This window comes from Arvicola amphibius, unplaced genomic scaffold, assembly GCF_903992535.2.
Source record: "Arvicola amphibius unplaced genomic scaffold, mArvAmp1.2, whole genome shotgun sequence".
NCBI lineage: Eukaryota > Metazoa > Chordata > Mammalia > Rodentia > Cricetidae > Arvicola > Arvicola amphibius.
The window spans coordinates 21,348-39,124 of record NW_024582351.1 but is presented as its reverse complement, the minus strand read 5'-3'; the positions used below and the strand labels follow the sequence as shown (position 1 = coordinate 39,124).

The window sequence follows — 17,777 nt, the reverse complement described above, 5'->3', positions numbered from 1 at the left end:
TAGCTAACTCAAATCTTAAATTAAGCCATCTCCATTAATCTGTGTATCGCCACAAGGCTGTGACTTACTGGGTAAAGTTCTGGCATCTGTCTCCAGGAGGGCTACATGGCTTCTCTCTGACTCTGCCTCCTTTTCCCCAACATTTAGTTTAGTTTTCCCTGCCTAACTAAGTTCTACCTTGCTAAAGGCTAAGCCAGTTTCTTTATTCATTAACCAATAAAAGCTACACATAGATAGAAGGACCTCTCACACCAGGAATTGATCTGAGAAACTGGGTGGTGTCTTAAGCATATATTAGACCTTAAAGCATGCCTCCACAGCAACATACTTCCTCCCACAAGGTCACACCTACACCAACAAAGCCACATTTCCTAATAGTGCCTCCCTTTGGGGACGACTCTTTTCAAACCACTACAAAGGGGGAGAAAAATTAATGACACAGTTACATCCAGAACTGTGTCATAGAACATAAAGGAAGGCTCCATAGGAGCGTGTAGGTCCTCCCATGGCTAGTCTCCACATAGCTTATTTGTTGAATGTGTATTTTAAATAACGCAAAAATCATTCTTGGCAGAGGGATCTGCTCTTTATGAATAAAGCAGGTGCAGAGAGCTGTTAGTCATATTTGGTCACTAGATGAGATAAAGGGTCAGAGAGAGGAAGGGCCATGATAGTGATAATGAGACAAGCTTTCTGTTCTTACCTAAGATGAAGCCACTTGTCTGAGGTTTATGTTCCCAAGGACAAGATTTCCTCTTCTAGGGCTGGAGAGATGGCTCAGTGGGTAAGAGCACTGACTGCTCTTCCAGAGGTCCTGAGTTCAATTCCCAGCAACCACTTGGTGGCTCACAACCACCTGTAATGAGATCTGGTGCCCTCTTCTGGCCTAGAGGCAGGATACTAAATAAATAAATAAATCTTTAAAAAAAAGATTTCCTCTTCTAATGATGCTTTATGTCTAACACCTGTCCCTGATAATATGCTTTTGTTATAAATCGCTGATGTGACTAAAACAGGCTTTCATACTGTGCCAACTAATGATACATGACCTCCTGATTTGTTCTTTGTGTGAATACTATATAATGAAAACATGAATTCAGTAAAATCGCAGTAGATTCCAACCACTCTCTTGTGTGTTGTGTCTGTCTGTTGTCACCGACCTCATGACTTCCTGAGTACCAAGACCCTGCTTCGCCCACCGTCTGAGTGGCTCCCCTAAGCCGATCCGTGGCACCTCCCTTTATCCTCCCATTTCTTGTTTTCGAATTTTCTGTTCTGGGATTTGGCTTGAGAACTTCACACAGGTGAAGGAAGCACTCCAATACTGAGCCATACCCCTACCATTTATTTGTGTATTTGATGTAGGATATTACACTCAGGCCAGTCTCAAAATCCTCCTGCCTCAGCTTCCTGAGTTAACTAGTTTAGGAGCACGCACCACCATACATAATAAAATGTATTTCTTAAACTGGATTTCAGATCTGTGTAATTTGCATTTATAAGGTATATATATATATATATATAGTTTAAATTTATATAACTACTGTAAGGTTGCCCTCTCTAGAAGCAACTGCAGGAGCTTAAAATGAAACATAGGTCTATTTTCCAATTTCCTCTCAAACCTTGCACTTGTATCTTTCATTGTACTGTGCTGATATTGAATGGAGGTTTGCAAGAACAAAGCTCTGGATGAGATATTTTGATGAAGATGACACTTGCCTCCTCCATTCAGAATTATCCTCAGTCCAAAATAATTTCTCCATTTTAGCAACTGATTCACCAACACCTTCAGTCCCAAAAGTGACCCTGAGGGAAGACAGAGGAGGCACAACTTGCCAGAGGCAAAGCTAAAGCCACTAGAGGTAATAGTGATACACAACTTTAATCCCAGGATTTGGGAGATAGAAGCAGATGGATCTCTGTGAGTTTAAGGCCACCCTGATCGATGCAGAAATAAATCCAGGTGGTGGTGGCCTACACCTTTAATTCCATCACTAGAGGGAATATAAAATGAGAGGAGAGAGGCTGCCTGCTTATTTGTGGTCACCCAGCCTTGGTAGAGGTAAGACTTCTCTAGTCGCTTGGCTACACTTATTTTCTGATTTTTGGGTTGAACCCCAATTTCTGTCTCTGAGTTTTTATTATTCATGCAACATTTGGTGCCCAATGTTTGGGGTACAAATACACACACACACACACACACACACAAAAAAAAAAAAAAACATTTGCCTGAGGCTTTATAGCTGTCAGTACAGGCCAGGGTTGCATGTGAGGCTTCCATCTGAGCTGCACCTGGGGCTCCAGCCCCACCCACTAGGCTTTCTTTTCTTCTTCCCTCCCCTCTCCACCATCAGTTGCAGGCTCTCCTTGAACCCCCTTCTCGGGCTGCTGCCAAACTAGGTAGCTCCTTGAAATCCAGCCAGACCTGCTGTTTTATGCAGCAGCAATCAGCCTCACATCTTCATCAACATCATCAGTAGATTTGGTAAGACAAATGGGAATTCTTAAAGGGAGGGATTATTTAAAAGAAAGTTTTTCCTCCACATTAAAATTTAGAAAAACCATTATAATGAAGGGATTTGGGTCTCTGTATGGTGATATGCTAGATATTTTATAAATAGAATCATTAAATTAGAGGATATCTAATTTAGATGGGATTTATGTGATGTCAATTGTGAACATTATCAGCATGATTATTGTCTTATCACTAAAAAAATTGATTAATCTAAGTGCTAAGATATAGAATTCAGAAAAATCTATTAAAACATCATAGATTCAAATCCAGACAGAATAATTTAATAGAGAGCCAATTTCAGCATTACATTATAAGAATAGAGAGGAACAGCCTAAGTTTTTCAGACAACCAACCTTAATATATCCAGTAACCTTACAGGAATTGCCAAATGGCAGAATCTCTTACAGCTAACTGGACTATTGTGCCAATGTTAGATTTAAGGAGATTCAAGGAAGCAGTAGTCCCATATGGCATGCATCACCTTTTGTGAAGCAAATGTTAAACTCATGGTCAATTTGTAATAGAATTATCCGTAGTGACCAGAAAGATTTGGTTAATGGCGTTTTAGAGACTGGTGCACAATTACAATGGAGTCCCTGGTTCAGAGAAGAAGCTGAGGTATTGAAAAATGGACTAAAGCTAGAGATAGGGAAATCTCCCAAGATCAAAGATTTGGAGAAGGATACTACACTACTTACTATAAGAATGCAAACTGTATATGATGACTGCACTCTGGATTTATGCCACATAGCAGCTTTGAGTGCTTGGGACAGAATTGGAGAAATAGGAATAAAATTGAGTCATTTACTAAAGTTATACAGACCCCAAAGAAAGCCTTTATGGATTTCTTACAAAGATTGACTTCAACAGTAAACAGAATGAAACCAAATTCAGAAGCTAGACAAATAATAATTAAATCTCTGGCTTCTAAAAATGCCAATTCTCTATGCAAATGGATAATTAGGCCATTAAAGGCAAGGTCATTATCTGTGCAGTAAAGGATCTGAGTACAATTAATATAGACTCTCATGACCATGATGCTACATGGATAGGAGAGGTGATTTCCAGAGGTTTGAGGAAAAATCAAAATGTCAAGTGTTATAATTGTGACAAACAAGGTCACTTTAAAAGAGATTGTCAACAGGGCATTCTAGAAACAATGTTTTTTTTTCTAAAAATAATCCATTCAGAATGCACCTCCATTCTGGATTATGCAGAAGGTATGGCAAGGGCAGGCATTGGACTAATAAATGTAGGTCAGTGAGGAATATTCAAAATAATACTTTGCATTGGGAAAGTCCATGAGGGGCCTCTTGCAGACATTTGGCCCCTATGCCAAATCTGGTTCAGTAGTTTCTTGCCAACGTAGAGGAAACCCCTTCCCAAAGCAATGAAAAAACCTAATGTCTATTGTAAGAAACTATACTGCTCTGGATAATTGAACAGCTATAGAAGAGAGGACAAAAAATTCAGGAGAAACCATAAAGCAACTATTTTGGCACGTTTCAATAAATGAACAAAGACCAAAATTAAAAACAGAAATAAGTGACATTGTCATTGAAGATCTGGTAGTCACAGGTGCAGATGTAACAATTTAATCAGAATCTTTTTTGGAGGAGGGGCCTGCTTCTTGGTTCTGGGCTACCTGGCTAGCTTAGATCAGAAATAATCACAGAAACTGTATTAATTAAATCACTGCTTGGCCCATTAGCTCTAGAAATAGTGATGCAGGAGGGAAATTATATAAGTCTTGCAAAACCTCGTACATGGTGTAAGTAAAGAGGCTATTGAAACCTTGAAAGGTTATATTGTCCATAAAAAATCTTACCTGTGGTTTAGGTAGCTGAAGTAGGTATAATTACTGTTACCTGCCAGTAGGGGGTCACTGTGCACTTGGAGCTGTGTGGCTGGTTTAAATCTGATTCAATGCTAAAAGATATGCTCAGATTAAAACGGTTATTTAGTGTAAATATAAATCACAGACTGTGTACTCAGCGGAGGTCTCTGGCTATTCAACAGCTACATGAGACAGTTGGCAGAGGGAGACTGGCGCCTCCTACTCGGGACAGAGGGCGTGTTGCCCGTGGCGGTAGTGGTGGCGCTGGGCGGGACCTCCTCAACCTTTTCCGCCTAGGTCTCCCGCACGTCCCTGCCTGTTGTGCCCTTGGCACTGCCTGAGCTTCCCCAGGCACAGAAAAAGCTCGACCCAGATTTCAGCTGGTAGCAGCTAATCAGGGCTGCTGTGTGGGAAAAAAATCTATGCCCAAATGAATGGCAGCATTTTACCTTTTGTACAGTCTAAATCTCCAGTCCTGTGTACTGTTTTGGTACCCTCATTGATTTATTTGGCTTCTGGTCCTTATTTGGCACATATGATTCCAAGGTAAGAAATTTGTCCAGTAAAGACAACATCTCATCCCTGACATTATTTGGATGACATGTACATGCCTTTCTGTAGAGATACCTTATCCAATAACCTATCATACTTTTTAACAGATTCCGATTGGTAAATTCAACACTATGAATTCATTCAGATAATTCTTTTAGCACCCTTTGACATGAATTGAATTTTGTCTGTCAAATTAATGTTATCCTTTTAATAGTATTAATTTTTAAAGCTAGCTGTTTATTATTAGTCTGTAAGGACTGTATCAGTTTTAAAAGTGCCTGTTGGCTCTGTTATCAAAGCATTTTATTGAAGATATAATATGAAAAATGAAGCTAATTTACAAAATCAAATAAATGGATGCATAAGGAAAATCACATAAGCCTTGCAGAATATCATCCATAGTGTAAGCAATATGGTATTAAATTCCTGAATGGTAATATTGTCTGTCATCATATAACTTTCAAATTTTACAATTTACATACCTGCCTTAGGAATTTTAGTGGAGTAGGTGTAATAATCTTTATTAGCCAGTAGGTGTCGCAATTGCAGCTGTGTGCCAAAGGTACACTGTTGTGTTATTGCACAGATTTTGCATGCACTGTTGCCTACTTAGATACTGACAAATATGCTTTGTTTAACAAAATAAGAGCAGTTATTACAGACAATTAAAGAGATTCTGTACATGGAGAGAGTTGGTTGTTGCAAGCAGGGCTGCTTGCTGGTTCACGGCTGCCCAGCCCCGACATAACCACACAGAAAATGTATTAATGAAAATTGGCCCATTATCTCTAGCTTCTTATTGGGTAACACTTATATCTTAATTTAACCCATTTTTATATATCACCATGTAGCTGTGGCTTATCAGCTAAAGTTCCCAGCGTCTGTCTCTGGTAGCTCCATAGCTTCTGTATGCTCCTGCCTTCCTCCTCAGATACTATAGGTCATGCTGGTTCTTTATTCATTAACAAACAAAAGCAACACACAGACAGAAAGACGGCCCACACCAGTTGGTGGCTGGGATAAGGACACCGAAAGCTTCCCCTCAGTCGTAAGTCCCCTCAATGTCGGGCTGCAGCGGGGAAAGTCAGGTTCCTGAGCAGTGGCAGGTAGCCCACAGGTGGGTGAGAAATGTGCCCAGACTGGCAAATAGGTAGCATGGTAGGGGGCGGGGGATTCCTGGTAAATGTGGACTTGGCCCAATGTTGGGTGACAGATGATGCTGAATGCATCAAATTGTGTGGGGGGGGGACGCGAAAGAAATAATACCCACTAGCTCTGAATAGGGTATACTAAGGTTTTTCTTTATTAAAAGGGAAACTCATGGATCACAATGAGAAAACAGAAAGGGGTCCAACATCCAGGTGTGGTGAGCAGGAAGAGGCCAAGCAGGTGCTCCTGTGGGCTTTTTGGTACAAAAAAGCCTCACCCAACTGGTTAGGCCTCTTTAGGCCATTGGCTGAAAGCAATACCCCATCAGTATACTGCAGCCTAAATGTAGAAGAAATAAAAGAAAAATTTCTAATAGTAATATGGGTTTCCTAGAGATTGAACTCAGATCATTGCACTGAAAAAAATAGCAGGATATCATTTTCACCTGCAAATAGGATTTATTATTCAAATTATCTTATTTTTTATCTATCCACAGAGGAAAATATGTTTTTACAACCTGAAAGGAAGACACTATTTTGTGATGCAAATTTTCAACTAGTCATACTTGAGCATCAGCGACATGGCTCAGTGGGAAATGCATTTGGTGTTCAAGGCTTGTAACCTCATTTTTATCACTATTTGAAGGAGAAAAGTAGACCCCACAAAGTTGTCTTATGGTCTCCACATATCTGTCATGACCTAAAAGAACGTAATATTACACATACACACATGTGCACAAACACACACACATACAAACACACACACCCCAGAAATGTTTATTTATTCTTGGCATTTTTTTTTTTTTTTTTTTTTTTTGGTTTTTCGAGACAGGGTTTCTCTGTGGCTTTAGAGCCTGTCCTGGAACTAGCTCTTGTAGACCAGGCTGGTCTCGAACTCACAGAGATCTGCCTGCCTCTGCCTCCCGAGTGCTGGGATTAAAAGCGAGCGCCACTACCGCCCGGCTAATCTTGCCATTTTTATGCTTAAATCTTGCCATTACATTATCTGGCATCTCTGGATAATATCCTTAGAATGCAGTACTTCGAGATGAAGTGCCAAATGGACAACTGATGCGAATATAAAGACACATGTAACTTCAAATTATACATATTCATAGCACATCAAGCTGTGTTGTGAAATGTACAATTTATTGCTGATTATCCTACATTAGTACTTCCCTATCAGATATATGAAAATATTTCTATGGATACACATGAGATATTTACTGTTTCTTATATTCTCTGCTATTAAGCATTTTAACATTAACATTGTTAAAACATGTTGACAAAACAGCATACATTGGGGGTACATCATCTATCCTTGGACTTGTACTCAAGAGGTTGACAAATGTGGGTCATGAGTGACATATGATATACCTAGTAAAGAAAGAATAACAAATAAAAGGTTTCCACATTGAATTTATAGTTTTACTTTCTGTTCCTCATAAATGTGGTATAGTGTTAAAGGTTTCCCCACAACACCCCTTGACTCTTGACTCTAACTGTTCCTCTCACTTAGTAAAGTTAAAACAAGCATATGAATAACATTGCTTTACTATGGACCATTTGCTTATTAGAAGGTTTGGACATATACATATCACCTCTTCAATGTGTATGCCTTCTGTAACATGAGTGGTACAAAACTAAATGGATCGGCAGTTCTACACCATAGCTATAATGGGGCTTTGATTCAAATAGTGATATCTGTTAAGGCATTGTTTCTTTGTCTTCTTCCTTAGTGCAATGCCTAGCAAACTCAATTCATCTTTCTGAAATTGAGGTATATGGTTTTGTGAGAATTTGGTAAACATCCATACACTTTAAGTTGTGCTTATTTACACTGTTTCTTTTCTTTAAAACTTTCAGGACACATTACAATTTCTTCAGAGGCACATTTGTATTACCTTGCACGTAAAAATTACCTTTTATGTAGCCGGGTGGTGGCGCACGCCTTTAATCCCAGCACTCGGGAGGCAGAGACAGGTGGATCTTTGTGAGTTCAAGGCCACCCTAGCCTACAAGAGTAAGTTCCAGGACAGACTTAAAAGCTACCGAGAAACCAGGTCTCAAAAAAGAAAAAAAAATTACCTTTTAGGTCTTCTAGAACTCTGATAATATTCCTCAATTCTATGGTCTTCCCAACTGTATCCTAAAATATATTACAAGAAAGTGTATGGTTTATTATTTAAAATTGTGTAAAATTTAAGTTACCATCTTCAGTGAACCCTAGATCCATGCCTGATTTATTCACCTCTATAGTAATATTTTGTTTATGATCTAACAAAGTTTGCCTGAAGATCAGAGTACAAAGCTAGACACAGTCATAGAGGCCAGTCAGTGGTGTTACACACTGTTAATATCAATAGCCATATTAGTTAGCCAAAGAGGCCAGGCGGTGGTGGTACACACCTTTAATCCCAGCACTTGGGAGACAGAAGCAAATGGATCTCTGTTAGTTCAAGGCCACCCTGAACTACACAAAACTGATCCAGTCTAAAAGGGAAACAGAGCTCATAAAAGATGATCTCAGCACTTGGGATCACAAGCCTTTAATCCCAGCACTAGAGAGGAATATAAAGGGGAGGAGACAGGAGCTCAATGCAGTCTGCAGTCATTCTGAGGACAGGATTACCTATTCAGTCTGAGTATTGAGAGAGGTGAGAACTCTCTTGCTACGTCTCTGATCTTCAGCTTTAACCCCAATATGTCTCTGGGTTATTATTAAGAACAATTAGAATTCCTGTTACATACCTCATTCGTCCTCTTTCTCAATCCAATTACAGAAGAACATTAATAACCAAGGAACAGTTGTTCCCTTATTTGGAAACATAAAGGAAAATCAGCCTTACCTATAGTAGCAAGATTCCTGTAGGTCTCCAGCATCACATCTTTGTAGAGATTTTTCTGGGAAGGATTCAGCAAAGCCCACTCTTTCCAAGTGAAGTCGATATGTAAATCATCATAGGTCACTGTATTCTAAAATATCCCACACATGTAAACAACAAAACTGACAATGTTGTGATACTGACAACATTGTAAATGTATAATTCTTTGACAATATAGTCATATAATTCTGGTGCTCCCCATGCTTATTCTATGACAAGGATATTATAATGTGTTTACCAAGTTTAGAAGGAAACTAAATAGGAGGTTAACCTCTGACATTTCTGTACTGTTTGAATGGGCTATCACCTTGCAAGAGAAATGACTATTAACAAACATAAAGAGACAATTAAACAATCAGCAGTATAAAGTACATATTAGAGAAATTATTTAAACAATTACTAACTACAAAAAATGAAAAATAAGATGGGCAATCTGAGTGTATTGATTCATGCCTTTAACCCCAGCACTCAGAAGGCAGAGGCAGGTTTATCTGCCCCTGAGTTGTGTTCCAACCTAGTCTATGCATCAGTTCAGAAGTACATGTTAAGACCTGGACTCCTGGGTAAAAATCATTCATAGAAACAAAATAGATCTCAGAGCTCACATTTATTTATTGATCTATCTATTTATCTATCTATCTATCTATCTATCTATCTATCTATCTATCTATCTATCTATCTATGCTGAAATTCTTGCAAAGTGTTAGGGATTCATCTTTCCAAAACCTGAAATGCCCCAGTTTAAAGTGTAATGTCACTAAGATCTTACTAAAAAGCACTGCATGTTTAAACAGTTACAAATGGACAATGAAATATAAATATTGATTACAGCAGGGCTGTGGTGGCGCACGCCTTTAATCCCAGCACTCGGGAGGCAGAGGCAGTCGGATCTCTGAGTTCGAGGCCAGCCTGGTCTACAAGAGCTAGTTCCAGGACAGGCTCTAGAAACTACAGGGAAACCCTGTCTTGAAAAACCAAAAATAAATAAATAAATAAATAAATAAATAAATAAATAAATAAATATTGATTACAAACAATCAACACAGAGCAGAGATGACTCAATAATAAAGAGCTCTTCTGGTCTTGCATATAGGGCTTAATTGCCAGTATTTACATGGGGTATCACATTTATCCATCATTCCATGTTCAAGGTTTCTAAGACAATCTTTTGGCCACTACGAGGATGAGGTACCCACGCGGTGCATATCCATGAATACAGGAAAAATACTCATATCCATTAAAAGTATCAAAAAACAAACAAAACAGGCAGAAAGAAGGTCATACACATGCAATCCAATGACTCAGAAGGCTCAGGAAGTACTAATATCATGAACACATGCCATCCTGGGAAAAACAATGATAGAGTCTACCAAATTTCCAAATTCAAAATATGCATGAAGCTCAGCACAGCAGAATATGAAGCACAAATAATAAAAACCCAGAGCCAGATATTATGAAGCTGAAGATCAGAAAAGCAAAACAGCCATAGCCAAGTCACTAGAGAGTGCTCACCTCTAGCAAGGTTCTGACAAACAAAGGGATGATCCTGTCCTTGGCATGACTGCAGACTGCAATGATTTCCATCAAACCTCAGACTGCAAGGAAGTCTTGTCTCCTCCTGCCTTATATACTTCTTTCTGCCCAGCCATATCACTCTTGATCCACCTTCCTAGTGCTAGAGTGAAGACCTGTGATTCCTGATTGCTGGGAGCACCTTTGTGTGAGTTCTGTTTCTCTTTTTAGAAAGATTCAATCTCACATAGTCCAGGGTGGCTTGAGTTCTAGGATTAAAGGTGTGTGCCACCACTTCCTGACCTCTAGTGGCTTAACTCTGCACTCTGATCTTTAGGCAAGCTTTATTTTTTTAATATTTATTTATTTATTATGTATACAATATTCTGTCTGTGTGTATGCCTGCAGGCCAGGAGAGGGCACCAGACCTCATTACAGATGGTTGTGAGCCACCATGTGGTTGCTGGAAATTGAACTCAGGATCTTTGGAAGAGCAGACAATGCTCTTAACCATTGAGCAATCTCTCCAGCCCCTAGGCAAGCTTTATTTACTAAAATACAAATAAAATATCACTACAAGTATATGCTTGACATGTACAAAAACCTGCATTCCAGGACCATCACCCAATAATATAAAAACAAAGTCGAGAATGTTGGCCCATTTTTAATCTTAGCAATTGGGAGCCAGAGTCCAGGGGGATCTCTGAGGTCAAGGCAAGCCTGGTGTACAGAGCTACTGTGAGGACAGCCAGGCTTACACAGAATAGCAAGTTTTTCTACTATATCTTATGTAACTTAGGAATAGAATCTGTAATGGTGGTGAAGGCATGACAGCACAGGAAGGATACTGCAACACACTATACACAAAGAACATGAAATGGGTTATAAGCACTCATATCATACCCCCAATGAAGAATTTCATCCAGAAAGGCTTCTCCTACCAAAGGTTTTATAAGCAACACAAAGCAACACATCAAAGAGAAACACATGTTCAAATACATCATCCTATCTGGGAGATTTTTTACTTTAGCATTCTGACCCATGTCACTATAGGTTCATGGTCATCCGTGAAGAAAATGCATTTAGTCACTTCAAAGATTTTCATATTCTGCAACAGCCCCTACACTGTTGAAATGTCCAAAGTATCTTCTAACACTCAAGGCAATCTCTTGTGTGTGAGATGTTGTAAAATCAGAAAACAAGTTACATCTTTCCAATTTACAATGGCAAAGAATATCCATTTGCACTGCAAAAGAGAGGAATGGGAACATAGTGAAGGAAGATTGGACCAAGGCAAGATTGAAGCACAACAGGACAGAACATCAAATCCTGTAGCTCTGTCTCAGATGGATGGGGCTTCAGTTTCCAAGGGCTTAGATAGCCCTACCCCTGAAACTTCTCATACATCTCTTTTTGTGTACTGCTATTCCATATATACAGCTACCCCTCCATGGCAGATATCTTACAGCTTTGGAATTTCAACATCTTGTGGTCTCAAAATGCAACCCAGGCTTTATCCTCACAGCTTCATGCAATGGACTCTCACAGTCTCCATACTGGGTTTCTGTCACTCCTAAACATAGATGCCTGCAACAATGCTGAACTGAAACCACAGACTGAGAATCCATAACCTTAAATTTTGATTCTTTCTTGTTTCCAGGGCTGCCACATCAAGGGTGATCTTGTAAAATTTGACTTCTTAATTGGGATGGACATTAACATACCTGGACCACACGTGCAGCAGGTTTTGTAAGAAATTGCTTCCTGGGAGTAGGAATCACTATGCTTAATCCTTATATAAATTAAAGGTGAGTGGAGTCTTACCCTTAGGGCACCTTGATAGGTTTCCATTCCAGAGCAACAAGGTCAGAGTTGCAGGTGTCCAAACCAAGGTTGCTAACACAAAACACCTAAGAAAAGCTTGCCAATTCTTCACGTGCTAAGTCTAGCTGGAAATAGACACCCACGTCTCAAAGTTTGTCACTGTGCACTGTGTCCCTGCTTTCTCTGATCACAGCCTTACTCCTAAGACCTTGTTGCCATGGTCATTGGCTCAATTCCTTATCACTTACTCTAAGAATGTGCTTTTGACCAATGAGACGTAACTTTTTCTTTAGCTTCAAGCCTCCTGAAGGAGAAGAAATCTCAGGCGAGAGGAGAAGAAGCTAGGAGGTATTAGAATTAGGAAAGAATTGGAATAGAGGCAGAAGAATAGAGACATGTTTGGAACAGCATGTTATCCCTCAGATATTTTAAGTCCTTTCGCTTGCTGTAGCATTTCATCTGAACCCTGAAGAGGGTCTTGGGGCTGGACCCCAAAGGCCCTTAATAAGTAACCCCCATACACTATCCCTCATTATTGTGAGCTAGCCCCCAACTTGGACACAGACCCCTGCTTGAACAAAGGAAACACCGTCTGCCAGAAGTTCATGAAGGCCACCTGCCTGCAGACCTCCCACACTCTCTCAGTGTCCCTTCAACACTATCCTCAAGACCCTTCCCCTCTTTGCTTTTTTCAACCCCTAACTTGGACAGAGACACTCATATGGAACGATAGCCATGCCTACTGCCAGATTTCTGGCCCCTCCCTATCTTGGGAGGGGGAACACATGTCTAATCATAGGCCACACAAACCAGAAGATCAGAGAGCAGATAGAAACTGAGGAACAAAACAACCAACCAACAAAGACAAATTGAGAAATCAGCACCTAGACCCAAAAACACCTCAAACCCAGATACCTAGACACCAGAGTAAGAGCACAATCAACAACAGCCAGGGCAATATGTCACTACCAGATTCTCGCTATCCTATGACAGCAAGCCCTGAATATTTCACAACTAAAGCACAAGCAAAAGACAATAAGACCAACTTTATGAAGATGATAGAGGTCCTTAAAGAGGAAATGAATACATTAAAGAAAGCTAAGGAAAAAAAGTTGATACAAATGAATGAATCTGTTCTAGTCCTGAAAATGGAAATAGAAACAATAAAAAAAAAAACACAACCTGAAGGAATTCTAGAAATGAAAATCTAGGTAAGTGAATGGGAATTATAAAGGCAAGCTTCAAAAAAAAGAATACAAGACATGGACCAGAGAAATTCAAGCAGTACAGATACAATAGAAGAAATGGAAATTTCAGTCAAAGAAAATGTTAAATATAAAGTTTCCTGAAATATAACATTCAGGAAGTCTGGAACACTATGAAAAGATCAAAGCTAAGAATAATAGAAACGAAGGGGAAGAATTCCAGCTCAAAAGCCCAGAAAATATTTTCAAATGCATCTTAGTCAAAGATTTTCCTAAAAGACACCAGGAAAACAAACCCCACAGAATCACCTTAACAGGGCTTGTGGGGTGCACAGAGACTAATGCAGCAATCATGTGGACTTCAAGGGTCTTAGCTAGGTCCACTGCATATACATTAAGGTTGTGTAGCTTGGTGTATCTGTGAGACTTCTAACAGTGAGAGTGGGGGAGGGTGTCTCTGACTCTTTTGTCTGCTCGTAAGACCCTTTTTCTCCTCCTGGTTTGCCTAGTCCAGGCTTGATATGGGGTTTGGTGTAGGATTTCCCTCTGTATGCTATGAATATGTTTTATTACCACTGGTTAATAAAAAAGTTCTTTGGCCTATGGCAGGGCAGAATATAGCAAGTAGGAAAGAAGGAGTCAAAGAGATGTCATGTAATTGCTGAAGCAGAAGGATGCTAGAACCTTACTTGTAAGTCACAGCCTCGTGGCAATATACAGATAAATAAAAATGTGTTAATTTAAGATATAAGATCTGGCTAGGAATACACCAGTGTTGTAATTAATATAGTTTTTGAGTGGTTATTTGGATCTAGGTGGCCAGGAAATGAGTAAGTAGTCTCCATTTACAGGTGTTTATGCCTAGTCTTGCTGTAACTTGTCACGCCATGTTTGGCTGATATTCTTATGAAATCTGCTCTGTTCTGAAGGGAAATGGAGGAGGAGGAGGAGATCTGGGGCCAGGGGAGTGGGGAGGGCACTGGAAGGAGTGGAAGTAGGGGAAACTGTAGTCAGTTTACATGAGAAGTTGTATGCCTATTCCTCCCATAAATTGAAGGCTTAGGTACCCTTGGGTACCTTCCTTGGCTTCCAATGCAGAGCGAGGGCCTTCTCGTCAATGGCGCCAAACACTTTAATTCCTCCCTCTGTCTCACTACTGGGCTGTCATCTCCAACTACCTAGTGCTGTTTTTCTCTACAAAACACAGACTTTTCATTTCTTTCTTCCCCACTTGTTTCTTTTTTCACTATAGACCTAAATGAGTTATATTAGTAATAACCATCCAACGGAATTAATACTTCGTCTAAGAAATCAGCCCAGTTAGCTTTTAATTTTTCCTTACTCAATCTCTCAGGGAATAGAGAAAATAAGAACAACGTTGACACAAAATTTATACAAATGACCACTAGCTAAATTTTCCATGGAGTCTATTTCCCACTGAAAACCTACTGTCTGCATTACTCAAAACACTCCCAAGTTTCAAGTCCTACAAGTACATATGATTAAGCTCTATGTGAAGCTTTCTGATTTTTGCCATCTAAAGTCTTGATCTATTCAACATTCTTCAGAAGTCAACATTCCCAGGTTGGTTGCAATAAGAAAAACACCTTTGATGCACCATTTTTTTTTTTCCTAACTTGCTGGTTTCTTGCAGTGATTAAGTTCTCTGACCAAAAGAGTTTCAGGTAAAGAACAGGTTTATTGGGCTGATTCTGCCAGATCACAATCTACCATTGTGGGAGTTTAGAATGGAAACTCAAGCTCATGGCTGAAGGTAAAAAACATGGGCTAACTTTGCTAACATTTTTCTTGTTTGGTCACTTGCCTCATTCTCAACTTATTCATCTCAGGCCCACTTGTTTAGAGCATTGCAGCCTCGGTGGAAGAGCTTTCATCCCTCATCCATCAACACACTTCCTAACAGAAAGCAAGCAGCCATTCTGACGGGGCATGACTTCAATTGATGTTACTTCAGATGAGGCCATACTGACAGATGAAGCAAATTAATATGAAGAAATAATAACACATGAGGTTTTAAAAACCCAAAACCAATGTATTAACCATATCAATTATTTAAGCAGCAAATACCCAAACATAAAAGAGCAACAACTTGAAAACAAATATATGCCAAGAAATGAGGAAAGGCAAGCCTCTAAGATCAAGAAAACTATCTCTCCACAGAAAGTTCCCAAACTAACAAAAACTCAAGGAACTCATAATATATATAATGTAGTAAATTTTCTGAATACAAAAGCTGGTGAAGGCCCATCATTTTCCAGAGAAACAACAATATGGTTAGATGATAATTAATAAAATCAGAAACATAGATGGCACTACAGACAAAACAGAAAGGCACACCTGCAAATACATACCATGGTCCTTTAACCAATAACTGCAAGATTCTACTTAAAATCCAAATCCAAGAAATCACTGGCTAGCACTCATCTTGTGAACTCCAGTTCTCTCCTTTGCTAATAGTAGAAAATGGGGTGTTCAAAGAGGGATGTTCAACCAAAACTAGAAAAATTCAATCGAAGTCGTCTGATGTTTTAACTTTGTAGAAAATAGATTTGTGTACTAAAAGGACCTTCTTTTTTTTAAAAAATATTTATTTATTATGTATACAATATTCTGTCTGTGTGCATGACTGCAGGCCAGAAGAGGGCACCAGTCCTCATTACAGATGGTTTTGAGCCACCATGTGGTTGCCGGGAATTGAACTCAGGACCTTTGGAAGAGCAGGCAATGCTCTTAACCTCTGAGCCATCTCTCCAGCCCAGGATATTTGTTAGGACCACTTGAAAACCATTTTGTTTCCCAAGATAGATGAATGGATGCAAGTCTGTATCAGATGAGGAAATGGAAAGTCTTCCAAACCAAAAGCACGATAACAGATTTTTAAAGAAACAGTGTATGACTTGTACATCCAAAGCAACTTGTTTTATTCTAATTGTTTTGTAAGTCACAAGAAATTCTGAAAATGAGTTTATCCCCATTTTTTGTGTCTGTTTGTATGCGAGAGACCAATTTTTCATGTGCCTGCAGGTAACCACTAAAGAAGGTGTCAGATCCCCTGTATTTGGAGTAGCAGGTGGTTATAAGCCTCCCAACTTAGGTGTTGGGATATGAACTCAGGTCATCCCCAAGAAGAATTTTTGCTGAGCAACCTACTCAGCACCATAGTATTTTTATCCAGTAAACTAAACATCTTTCATAAATTAACAACAATAAAAAACCCAAATAAATAAAGAAGTAAATTAATGGCCCTTGGAAATACAATGCAACAATATTAATATGTTGTCTATGGTAAATTTGCAGCATGAATTGTATATGATCCAAGGAAGATTCCCAACAATTTATAACAGGAAAGCTGATTACAAAGCTACATGCAAAGTGGAAACACAAAGAATCCTCAATGAAAAATACTATGCACATTGACACAATGTGACTTCTATACTTACAACAAAGTTACAACAATTAAAAATGTGTACAATATTTGTGAAAGAATAAAAGGATGGTGAGAAAAAGCCAAGAAGAAAAGCAGAAAGATATGGTCAACTTTTAATCAAAAGACTAAAGGAAGCTCAGCCAGAAAAAGTGTGATGTTGACCAATGTTATCCAACTACCTACGATTCTATGCATATAAAAATTAAATAAACAGACTTCATAACACCTACCAAATGAACTCAAACAGACACTAAAATTGTTATGTTTCTGACCCTCCAGCTACAGATACTTCTTCCAAAGAGAAGCCCCATGTTCTAGAGACCACTCTACAAATGGAGGTAATCTCCTGCTATAGCTCTGAAAACTCTCATGCCCCCTTGAGCTTTCAGATAAACCCAGTCTCAAAGATGCCTACACACTAAACAATGTCAAAGAACAATCTAATGTCTATTTTCTGCAACATAGATTTGTGGCACAAGATGTTGAATCTATTTTATCCACCCACCTAACACCAAGCATACTAGAAAAATCTCTGCAGCTCAGAAACTCCTTTTCTCCCCTGCCTAGACCCAGACAGGGCCATGGTCTAGGAAACGTGTAATTTAGTAGAAATTCTTCCAGTTTTGTACACCTTCCATTATATACTCAATGTCCAGTGCAGTCAAACACAAGTCACACTCTAACAGTAACTGTTGTTACTGTGTAACTATTGTTAAAGCAAAAGGGGCCATGAATTAGAAAACAATGAGGGTCATGGTAGGGCTTAGAGGCAGGAAAGAGACTATATACGATGTAGTTATAATCTCAAAGAATTCTTTTGAAAAGTTGAAACAGGCTTCATGACCATGTTC

The 17,777-nt window shown here is 39.2% G+C and overlaps 1 protein-coding gene and 1 long non-coding RNA gene across 17 annotated transcripts in view; one reads left to right on the top strand and one right to left on the bottom strand.

The window, feature by feature from the left end:
- The window catches only part of LOC119805913, a 31,543-nt gene extending 17,411 nt beyond the window's left edge, over positions 1 to 14,132 (top strand). The window contains exons 7-8 of one of the 2 annotated variants that reach the window (XR_006020721.1): positions 12,110 to 12,257; positions 14,088 to 14,132. This is a non-coding gene — a long non-coding RNA (uncharacterized LOC119805913). Of the gene's footprint in view, positions 1 to 12,109; positions 12,984 to 14,087 lie in introns of those variants that run through there. The other variant, XR_006020720.1, reaches the window with a different exon arrangement.
- The window catches only part of LOC119805911 (zinc finger protein 120-like), a 28,575-nt gene that overhangs the window by 256 nt on the left and 10,542 nt on the right, over positions 1 to 17,777 (bottom strand). For 4 of the 15 annotated variants that reach the window (XM_042054413.1, XM_038317684.1, XM_038317682.1 and 1 more), the window contains 3 exons: positions 8,902 to 9,028; positions 8,141 to 8,201; positions 1,720 to 1,806 (listed from right to left, as the gene is read on the bottom strand). The exons of 2 other annotated variants lie outside the window; for them this stretch is intronic. In XM_042054413.1, coding sequence (XP_041910347.1) covers positions 1,720 to 1,806; positions 8,141 to 8,201; positions 8,902 to 8,935 — 182 coding nt within the window. In that variant the 5' untranslated portion in view covers positions 8,936 to 9,028. Of the gene's footprint in view, positions 1 to 128; positions 901 to 1,719; positions 1,807 to 6,184; positions 6,393 to 7,180; positions 7,430 to 8,140; positions 8,202 to 8,901; positions 9,045 to 17,777 lie in introns of those variants that run through there. 9 more of the 15 variants (XM_038317677.1, XM_038317678.1, XM_038317683.1 and 6 more) reach the window with 8 other exon arrangements.